The 11,489-nt window shown below is 35.1% G+C and overlaps 1 protein-coding gene across 1 annotated transcript; it reads left to right on the forward strand.

The window, feature by feature from the left end:
- The first annotated feature begins 1,633 nt into the window (after positions 1-1,633).
- On the forward strand, positions 1,634-11,257 carry LOC114268137 (uncharacterized). The gene is made up of 11 exons (XM_028209253.2): positions 1,634-2,197; positions 3,705-3,820; positions 5,216-5,654; positions 5,777-5,892; positions 6,486-7,272; positions 8,012-8,473; positions 8,671-8,859; positions 8,963-9,190; positions 9,622-9,952; positions 10,071-10,260; positions 10,556-11,257. The coding sequence occupies exons 1-11, from the start codon at positions 1,997-1,999 to the stop codon at positions 11,034-11,036; spliced, it is 3,540 nt and encodes a 1,179-aa protein (XP_028065054.2). The 5' UTR covers positions 1,634-1,996; the 3' UTR covers positions 11,037-11,257.
- The last annotated feature ends 232 nt before the right edge of the window (positions 11,258-11,489 follow it).

Here is an 11,489-nt window from a genome sequence, read left to right on the forward strand (position 1 = left end):
ATAATCATGTAAAATTAATTTTTAAAAACTAATCATGTAATTTTCATTAATTTTTATCAATTTTATATAATTTTATTTGTTGATAGAAATAATTTTGAAAATATTTTAAAATATTTTTTTTACATTTATTTTTGTCAAATTAGTTTATATGTTATCAAATTGACGATTTTGCGCTTGAAATTAAACAATTATATGTTCAATTGTCTTTATTTGGAACAAGATTCAAAATTCAGGGTCAAATGTGTCACAATTAAAAATTCAGGGACTTAAGTGACATAACTCCCAAACTATATGGATTATTAGTATAATTTGCCCTATAAATAATTTATACATTTGATAGTTTGGCATCTCCTAAAAAAGCTAAAAAGTCAAAAAATTATTATTCTATTTAAGTTACATTATCTTATTTAACTCACATCACCTCTCTACCATATTACTTCAAACCTAATCCATATTTCATAAAAAGTTAAAAAGTATACTTATTTATAACATCCCAAGTAATCTACTTTTATCTTTTTATAATTATTTAATTTATATCATTTTATTACAACTATCTCTCTCTTTTTTTTTTAATATAATAATTCCTCAAAATTCAAATATTGTTTATCCTCCCAAAAAGAAAAAGAAAAAGAAAAGAAAAGTACAAACTTATCCCAAAAAGATGTAGGGGTATTAAAGGAATTTCAGCTCCATTTTTTTGTCACCCCAAGATGAGAGAGCCGTTGCGTGAGAGCGACGTGCTAACTTTCTGTAAAAGTAAAATTAGGAAAAATTGCATTTAACCTTTCGGTGGAATTTTATTTTTTTTTAAAGATTTCCGGTGGAAATTATTTTAGATTAAAATTTGGTAATCAAAAAGTAAAAATTAAGGTTGTGTTTAATTGTGTGTTAAATTATAAGTTATTTTTAATTTATTTAACTTATTTTTACCTAATAAATTATAAATAAAAATTACTTATTTTTACCAAATAAATTATAAATAAAAATTATATTAAATAGTCTAATACAAACCTCTAAATTAAAATAAAGTATAAATTGTTTGTATAATCCTTTTATATGTTTTTTTTTTTTTTTTTTTTTGTACTTGTAGTACAATTATTTTTTGTGACTACCTTATCTTTCTGTACAAGTAAAATTAAGAAAATTTGCATTTCAATGAACTTTTCAGTGGAAATTATTTAAAGTGAAGAATTGATAATCAGATAATAGAATTTAAAAGTATCTATTTCTCAATTTCTGGAAAATCATTTTTTTAGTTTGTTTAAACTATTTTTACCTAATAAACTATAAGTATAAATTGCATCAAATAGTCTAACAAAAACTCTCAAATTAAAATACTGGAGAATTCTATACACACCCCATACCATAGACACTTTTAATTACATTATTTTCTTCTTTAATTATGATCACTTTTTTTTTAATAATGATATTATTTTAAGATATTTAATTATGATTTTTTTATATTTGATCATGACTTTTTCTTATTTATTTATAATTCAAAAAATATAAAGTTATATAAATTTTTTTATAAGTATAAAATGCATATAATACACATTTTTAAAAGAGATGTATCATAATCTTTTCCTAAAATACGTTATAAATTATTTGTATGATCTCCATCAAACGCCCCTTTGTATCAATTTTATTTTTTATTTATAGTATAATTATTTTGTGATTATAAGTTCTTTTAAGAAATGAGTTAAAAATCACTTTTTAATTTTTAATTAATTTTAAATCATATATTTTTCATATCATTTTAAAAAAATATCAAAAAATTAACTTTTAACTCTCATCTAAAATCTGGTCGAATTGTAATAATTTCCCCGTAAAATCACGCATTACGCCAAGCACATTTCAATTTTCAAACACTCCTCTCTCTCTCTCTCTCTCTCTCTCTCTCTAAATTGCGCATATACGTACAGATTCTATATATCGATCAAAATTAGCAATTTGGCATCGTTTTTCTCCATTGTCATCGGAAGGAGTTTTCAATTCGATGATGACTGTGGGAGTGGATTCGTCGGAGGCCGGTAGGGTGGCCGGAGTTGCAATGGAGTTTCCGGCGACCGACGATACGGCGTCGCCGCCGCGGATTCCCCCGAGGCTCCAGAGGAGGCTATCAGAGAGCAAGACGTCTTCTCCGTCCACCGTCGAAGAAATCGAAGCCAAGCTTAGAGACGCTGATTTTCGTAGACAGGTCTTTTTTCTCTCTCAGTTTCTTCATATTTATTTGTTAATTTCATCTAATAATTGGTGAATTTTGTCCTCTGTGTGTTTGTGATTCTAGGGCGTGGAATAAAACCTTAAATTTGAGTCTTGTTTCTTGTTGTTTATCTTGATTCTTGGTGGAATTGGTTTCTAATTCAAGAATAATTGAACTCAACTAAACTAAGCAACCTAGCTGTGTTTGGTTCAGTTTAGTTGAGTGTACTAAATTATGGAAACTGTGAATTTTTCTTCTTCTTTTATTTTTATTTATTTATTATTTTTTCTGGCTTGAATTTTGAAAATTTCTAGCCAGGATTATAAAAAATGGAGTCTTTTATTTTTTATTTTTGAATTTTTTGGCTGATTTGGTTTCTAATAAGGAAATAATGGAACTCAACTAAACTGAGCAGCTTGGTTGCGTTAGGTTCAGTTTACTTGAGACTTGGGAGTACTAACTTGTGATGATCACATCAGAATTTCTTATATTTATTTTCTTTGTCAATTTCCCATGAACCAAACAAATTGTTTGTCACTATTCCTTTTAAATTAGTACTAATCTATTTGAATAAATTTTTCCTTTGTGCTGAAGGGTTTCTTTTGGATTAGGTGGTTCTTTTGTTTGAATTTTGTTCTGCACTTTTCCTTTGGTGCTCTTTTTTCACATGGAATCCTCTCTCTCTCTCTCTCTCTTCAGAAGACACATATAGCGGTGTTTGGGTTAGTTTTTAGGTTTTTTTTTTTGTTTTTTTTCACTACAACACAAATGTTTTACAAAACCAAAAAAACAAATCTAAATAAAATATCACATCAAACCCTATAATCATTTCACTTTTTCTCTCACAAACATTACATCCAACCACAAAAAACACAACTATCTTCCCAAACACAAAAAATTTTTTCACCAATAATATCCTACAACTAAAAAAACTTACAAAAAAATCTACTTCCCAAACACCCACATGAGCACACAACAACTTTTTGTTGAAAATTTTGTCCCAAAAATTTATTCCATTTTTTTTAAATTTATTTGTTTCTAGGGGAGTGGGTGTTGTTTGGAGATTTACAAGGGAGTCTCTTGTTGTTCAGCGGCCAAGGATTGTAATCTTACATTCATTTTATGAAAACTATAATTATATTAAATTTATTTGTCATTGCTTTACTGTTTCTGTGGTTGTAGTTCATCTGGTCATGTATAATTTTTGGTAATTTTGGTCTAGTTGGTGTGGTGTCATATTTGTTTGTAAATTGGGTTTCAAAATTTTCCCCCTGTATTCAATTCATCCATATTTGTTAGTCTGGTTCCATTATGCATTAGGCAATCAATCCAACAAATTGTATTTATTTGTTCTTCGTGATTCTTGTGTTGTCATTTAGTTTTGCCTCTTAAAGCCATAAACCTATTGGACTTCGACATAACCCTTTTATTTTCTTTTCATGCATTTGATGGGGAGGGGATGTGTGACCCTTTCTTTTTTTATTTCTCTTATTGAATGCAGAAATTCTATGAGGACTTGTCAAATAAGGCTCGTCCAAAGCCAAGACACTCTTCTTCTCATGAAGACGACCTTGCTCAGCGCCTTGAGGCAAAGCTCCAAGCTGCTGAGCAAAAAAGGTAATCTTTATTGCATCATTTGGTCCTTAAGTATAAGCTTGAGTAATTATCAGCCAAATTCTGTTAATCTGTTATGCTAAAAATTAACTAATTGTCTAATTATTTATTGTTGTAATGTAATATAAGGTCTTGGTTAGTATCTTGATAAGCATTGTTTTGAAACAAATAATTTCGCCTTTTTTTCTTTTCTAATGAAAAACTGAGCTGTTTATTGTTTTGGTTTCAAAAGTTTAACCATGTGACAACCATTATCATGGTGTGGGCCCTATCCCAAACATTCATTCTTTCAATTAAACCATTCTATATGTGAAATTACTTTTTTTGTGACGAGTGTCAACAATTTTTTGTTGGGTTTGTTGCTTAATTTTTCCCCTCTACTACCATAGGCATTTTTTCGACTGTCTTTTTCTATGTTATGTCCTACAACATTCCATTTCTTACTCCTTTCCTGCCAGGTCTACTCTTTTTCATTGTAAAGTTATTTAGAAAATATATGTTAGTTTGTTGCACAACAATTTACTCCATGAACTTGATTTTACTTTTTACTTTTTAAATTTGGTTATGAAGACCCCCCCCCAGTTGCTTTTGTTGGGTGATACTACTTGCATGACCATGACAACTGCTTTTGTGCCTTAACCATTGCATTTTAAATTGCCAAAATAATATAACATTCAAAATCTCATCTTGTGTATTGAGTGTCAACAATTAATTTTCTAATTTTTTATGACTAGATGATAAGAGTTTAAGGGGTTCATGTAAATTTGCAAAAATGAAAATGATTTTCTTGATTCATCTATTCTCACTATAGTTTATGCTTTTTAGTTCCTTTCCTTAATGGTGTCTGTCTGGCATCATGGCATGTCTTTTGACTTTCTTTTCCAATATTTCACGAGATGTCTGTCTTTAGGCTTTCTTAACTCTTAACTACCCACTCTTGAAGAAATATTTCGTATAAACTAGCTCAACTTTTCAGCTCACACCCTCCATTGGGGTTGGCTATGGAAATAAGACAGTAGGCATAACATTGATTTCTCTAGTGTGCAGCCATAGGAGATGGTACTGCTCGATATAGTTGTGATTGTGCTGCTTCTCTCCCTTCTTTGTACCCTAACTTGTAAGCTAGGATTCTTTGAAGTTGCTGCATTATTGCATAGTGTTTTATCTGGTGATTGAGTTCCTCTTGGCCTTTTGTCTGCTCATCAAGCATTTCATTCCATGAAAGGTTTCTAAAAGCTCTGCATGGTTGCCTTCTTATCCTTGAGAATGCAAAAGCTAATTGAAGAGCTTTATTCTCTCTGCAAGCACAACTTTGATTGAAGATCAGAATGAATCATATTTTCGTAGGTATGCATACTGACATGCAGGAACTTATACCATGTTTGGTTGGACAAACAGGTTGAGCATTCTGGCAAAGTCTCAGATGCGCCTTTCTAAGTTGGATGAGTTGCGTCAAGCTGCTAAAACTGGGTTAGAAATGCGTTTTAAGAAGGAATGTGCAGAGCTAGGTACAAAAGTGGAGTCACGGGTTCAGCAGGCAGAGGAAAATAGAATGCTTATTCTCAAGGCTCGCAGGCAACAGAGGGCCACGATAAAGGAGAGGGCATCTCAATCATTATTACGAAGGATGGCTCGAGAAAACAAGTATAAGGAGTGTGTGCGTGCTGCAATTTTGCAAAAGCGTGCAGCTGCTGAGAAGAAGCGATTAGGATTGCTGGAGAAGAAGAGGGCACGTGCTAGGATGCTGCAAGCACGAAAGGTTGCCAAGGCTGTATCTCACCAGCGAGAGATTGAAAGGAGAAAAATGAAAGACAAGTTGGAAGACAGACTGCAAAGGGTATGCACACAATCTCACATCAATTGACATCTTTCACCGAATTTATCACAATGTTGTTACTTGGTGTTCACATTTTATGGTGCTTGCCATATTTCTTACTTGTGGAATTTGATATTAAATAGGCAAAGAGAAAGAGAGCAGAATATTTAAGTCAGAGAGGAAGGCTGCACAACTCTGATCGTGTTAATTGGAATAAGATGCACAAGGAGGCCGAACTCCTCCCCCAAAAGTTAGCAAGGTACATGTTCTGTAAAACATCATCAACTTTCAATATGGGAAAGTTAATATTTTTGAATATTTTCTGGCGTCTTTCTATTATTTGTCATGGTTTACTTTTCTAAAGGCATTCCTACCTGGATCGAGTTGGACATTGGTTTTGAGCTGAAAATGCAAATAAGCCGAAAACTTGAAAAATTTTGTCAAACAACCCGACTTTTCTAAGTACAACTACTTAAATGCAGAATTTCAAAATTTAAGCTAAATAAGCTACAAATAAGTTTTTCCAAACGGGCCCTAAAGTTGTCTCTAGGTCCCTAGACCTATCTTGTATGTTGTTATTATCTTGAGGGAGCCGTTTATTTATTTTTATTTTTATTTTTATTGTTATTGGACTTAAATAGTGTTTGTATTTCAGTGTGAATGACAAATAACAACACAGCAGCAGGCTTAAAACGGATAATGGTTGAAATCAATTTCATAGGCCAATTTGATTTTCGAAATATTCTCACATCCATTTCTTTTGGATTTTAATTTGATACATAGTTAAAGATTTTCAGTTTTTTGGGACTTTAATTGGACACAGTTTTACTTGATGATTATTGTGCTTTGTAGGTGCTGGAGACAGTTCCTTAAGCTGAACAAAACTACCTTGGATTTGGCAAAAGCTTATAATGCTTTAAACATTAATGACAAATGTGTGAAATCGATGCCATTTGAGAAGCTTGCACTTCTGATTGAATCACCGGCTACCCTTCAGACTGTAAAAGCTTTACTTGACCGTCTTGAGAACCGATATAAACTGTCAAAGCCTGTTTTCGTTACCTCTAATCCTTCCAGTTGGGGTGACATTGATCATCTTCTTAATCGAGTTGCTTCCCCAAACAAGAAGGGTACACCCACGAAATCTACCCATGGCAAAGATGTCAAGAGACGAGGGTCCATTGGAGAAGCTTCCAAGAGGAGTCCTGTGAAATTATCTAGGTACCAAGTGAGAATTGTGTTATGCGCTTACATGATACTGGGCCATCCGGTTGCAGTTTTCAGTGATCAAGGAGAACGTGAAATTGATCTGGCTAAGTCTGCTGAAAAGTTTGTTCAGGAGTTTGAGTTGTTAATGAAGATAATACTAGATGGGCCCATACAGAGTTCAAATGAAGAGTCTGATCATGCACTGGCTAGACGTTGGACCTTCAGGTCTCAGCTTGCAGCTTTTGATGCTGCATGGTGCTCGTACTTAAACAGCTTTGTTATGTGGAAGGTTAATGATGCCGAGTCCTTGGAGGAGGATTTGGTGAGAGCTGCCTGTCAGCTTGAGCTCTCTATGATTCAGACTTGCAAGATGACTCCTGATGGAGACAGTGGTGCTGTTACTCATGACATGAAAGCTATTCAGAAACAGGTATTATTTTTAAGCTTTAAAGTAATCTTTTCAAGCAAAAGCATCATCCCCATAAATAAAATTGCATTGAAAAAAAAATTTAGGTACTTGTGAAAGTTTGTGTTATGATTATTATTCTGTCAAGTTGGCACTCTAAGCCAGCTACTTCCTACCAAGCTACGCACCTTCTTATACTTCCCGCCAAGTGAGGTAACACAGTTGCTGCTGTTGAGAAAAAGTCATGACACAGCATTTTCTCACTCTTTCATCTGTCTCTGAATGTAACATCCTTTCCCACATCAGTTAGGTAAGGAAGTTCACAGGCTATACTAGCGAGTTCACATCCCTTCCTAGTAACATGTTTTAAATTCATAGAAGTCTAGCCCAAAGTGGACAATATCATTAATCACATGAAATTTTCCCCAACCCCTGTATGGAATGTATGCAATTTGCATCTGTATTAGTTTGAAATGAGGTGCATTTTATTTATTTTTTATTTACTTTTTGTCTGATGAAGGCTGTAGAATATGGTATTTTAAGTCTATCACCCTGCGTTGGCCGCTAGGTTGGGGTGCTGGGAGAGGTAGACTGGATACATACATTACAGACAGTATCTGCACAAAGGGGCTTTCAAAATTGAACCCATGTTCTCTCTATTCTCACACTTGGCAGCCTAAGCTTTTACCATTTGCACCAACCAGTGTAAATTTTTATGTTCTCTCAACAGATGCAAGACTGATGGTCAATTGAGTTGATGCAGGTCACAGAAGATCAGAAACTTTTGAGGGAGAGAGTGCATCATCTCAGTGGTGATGCTGGGATTGAACGTATGGAACTTGCTCTTTCTGACACAAGAATGAATTACTTTCATGCAAAGGAAAGCGGAAGTCCAGTAGGGTCCCCAATCATGGATGTTCTATCTCCAAGCCCATTTAGTTCCCCAGCTCACCCCTCTGTTGCTAATTCAGATCAAAGAGGTAATATGATTGAGGGTAATCAAAGGGCAAGCCCAGTGGTTCGCTCTTTATTTAGAGATGCCTGTCTTCCTCCCAAAGAAGTTGGTTCATCTGCTTCTAGCAGCAATTCAGGCAGTCAGTTCCAAAATTCTGGTGAGAAGTCAGCGATGGAGAATGAATTGATTGTGAATGAAGTTCTTCATGAACAGCATCAGACATTTGCAGGTAGTTTGAATGTCACTGCTGAAGACCAAAGCAGCATGAAGGTTAGTGCATTGTCTGGATTATAAATTTCCAATAAATCATCTTTAAATAAATGATTTTTACAGTGTAAAACTGGGAACCAATAGGCAAACAAATTCTCTGTTGAAACTGGTGTTGTAAAGCCAACAAAAGCTTTTAGTCTGGTGAGTAAGTGGAAAATTTTCATATTGGCTTGATTCTAACTTCTTTATCATGGCAGTCAAAGGTAAAAGAGACAATGGAGAAGGCTTTCTGGGATGGCATCACAGATACTATGAAACAGGATGAGCCTAGATATGACCAAGTTGTTGAACTAATGAGGGAGGTGAGGGATGAAATCTGTGATATGGCTCCGCAGAGCTGGAAAGGAGAGATTTTTGAAGCTATTGATCTGGACGTTCTTTCTCAGGTCGCATGTTCAATTGTTTTTTTCATTATTTCTCCCAAGATTTATTTTTTCTGTTTTTGGTGTACATGAAATATACAATTTGTTTTTCCTCTTCTTTCCTCAGGTGCTGAATTCAGGCAAGCTAGACATGGATTATCTCGGAAACATTCTGGAATTTGCATTGAACACTCTGCAAAAGCTTTCTGCTTCAGCTAATGAGGGTGAGCTGAAGGTTGTTCACCAGAAATTGCTGAAAGAACTAGTTGAGATATGTCAGGCTGGAGATGGGTCAAACCATTCATATGTCATTGCATTGATCAAGGGCCTGCGCTTTGTCCTGGAGCAAACACAGGTATTTGTCTATGATTTTTTTTTTTTCTGTTCTTTAGTTTCACTCTGTCGCATACCCAAAGTTAATGCCTACTACTACTATTTTGTACAAACAACTTCTCTAGGGAGGCATGACATGATGTTTAAGACTTTATGAAAATTAATTTTCGAGTGGACTAATGTGCAGGGACCGGTCACAGTCGAGACGGGAACACATTGGGTTTTTTTTTTTCTTCTGTACATGGAAAAAATTGTTATTGTTATGGGAATAAAAACAATAGTGAGTTGCTTTAACTAAATGGTCTTCTAATAAGCAGTATTAACGAGCATGTTGCATTGCGATGCATGCAGAGGAATGAATATACACACCCATGTATGGGTATTTATGCATAATATTGTGGCTTGTGCATGTGAGAGAGCTGAGCTGGACACTTTTATTTTTTTCCGTGACAGGCACTCAAGCAAGAAATCAGCAAAGCACGTATAAAAATTATGGAACCACTTCTAAGGGGGCCTGCCGGTTTGGATTACCTGAAAAATGCTTTTGCCAACCGTTATGGACCTCCCTCTGATGCCTCGACTGCTCTACCTCTGACAATGAGATGGCTTTCATCAGTGTGGGATAGCATAGATCGGGAATGGCTTGAACACACAAATGCACTCTCGGAGTTAACAAGGAGCCAAGAAAGTTCGTCTCAGAGGCTTCTTCCCTCCACCACACTCAGAACCGGTGGAAGCATATTCAGAATGAGTGGTGCCAGCAATATTGCTTCAAATGCAACAGGTTTAAAATGTTTAAAACTCACTTGGGAAATGTTATTTAACATCCTTAGAAAATGAAATACGAATTATTGTTAAATGCGAAGCACTTCTAACACCTGCCACTTGTTCTTCTGGTATAGGATCGGATAATAAACATCCAGAATGCAAGGGAGAAAAGGTTGATTTGTTAGTGAGGCTTGGGTTGTTGAAGTTAGCAAATGAGGTATCTAGTCTTACACAAGAAGCTTTGCCTGAAACTCTGAAGCTCAACCTTGCTAGGCTAATGGCTGTTCAGGCCCAACTTCAAAAGATCATTGTGATTTCCACAAGGTAAGTTATCTGTCTGCCTCTCATCAGTAGATGAGTCTTATTTTATGAGTAAAGAGATGCTTGCTCCTCGGTGACACATTTGTCTCTTTAAATTTCAGTTCCTTTCGGTAACAAAGTATATTTTATTGATTTTACTTCTTGTGCACTTTTGCATGCCAATAAGACTCAGATTCAAGCAGAACTAGAATTAGTTTTTACCCAGTGGATGGGTCTCATGAACGAGCCAATTTTTTACTCTGGTTGTTCTACAATTGTCTGAGTGATGCATCCTTTCTGATTTGTTGAATCTGTACAGTATTCTTGTTCTGCGGCAAAGTCTTCTCAGTGAACAAATGGTATGCAACTCAGCAGACATGGAAATCATAGTGTCGAGCTGCGTTAAACAGCTTTCCGACCATCTGGACTCTGTCGAGGATGCAGGCATCAAAGAAATCATCGAAATACTTGGAACATTTGCAGAAGGTGATGATTCTGGTGATTCCACAAAGCTTCAATCACGGAAGAATGTTATGGCAAGGCTGTTAACAAAAAGCTTGCAAGCTGACGACCCAATTTTCATTCGGGTGTCCCGTGCAGTTTATTTGGCTGCAAGGGGAATCATGCTCGGGGGAAGTGGGACTCACGGAAGAGAATTGGCAGAAATAGCACTCCGCCAGGTAGGGGCAGCCGTGCTACTCGATAGAGTTGTGGAAGCTGCAAGAGTGTTGTTGGTAGCATCTACTGTGTCGTGTGGTGTTCATGGTCCATGGTATGCACATTTGATTGAGAAGATGTGATGGTATGCACATTTGATTATAATCCTAATATTTCTAGATCCTCTTTGAACACATAACTAGTACTGATTATGATCTTCTGTATGAATTGAACAGGCACATGTGTCTGTCTATATATGAAAAACTGTTATTGGTGGTTGTACTGTACTGTTATTGCATAGGCGTAGACTATTGGGTATGAAATAAAATGCAAATAGTATTTTAAACTGATTGAAGGCAATAAACGCATTTGTACTTTCTGTTGCATATGGGGCTCTATTTGGTGTTATGAGGATGTTCGATGATTGAAGGTCAGAAACACAATTTGAGACGGCCAGACAAATATATATATAGATATATATTTTATATAATTTTTTTATTTTATTGTTGATGATGAGGAACCCTTCAATGCTCTAGATTCGTGATTGGTCGTAGATTATAAGTGACGCAGTAAGATTACAAGAGATGTTCCAACCT

Source organism: Camellia sinensis, chromosome 12, assembly GCF_055761805.1.
Source record: "Camellia sinensis isolate YWXY chromosome 12, ASM5576180v1, whole genome shotgun sequence".
In the NCBI taxonomy this organism is placed as follows: domain Eukaryota; kingdom Viridiplantae; phylum Streptophyta; class Magnoliopsida; order Ericales; family Theaceae; genus Camellia; species Camellia sinensis.

Bases quoted from the DNA above. Each gene is read 5' to 3' on its own strand.
- LOC114268137 (XM_028209253.2), top strand. From the start codon at position 1,997: ATGATGACTGTGGGAGTGGATTCGTCGGAGGCCGGTAGGGTGGCCGGA. The intron at 5,893-6,485 runs GTACATGTTCTG...TGTGCTTTGTAG, and splicing joins CTCCCCCAAAAGTTAGCAAG to GTGCTGGAGACAGTTCCTTA. The intron at 8,474-8,670 runs GTTAGTGCATTG...TTATCATGGCAG, and splicing joins AAGACCAAAGCAGCATGAAG to TCAAAGGTAAAAGAGACAAT.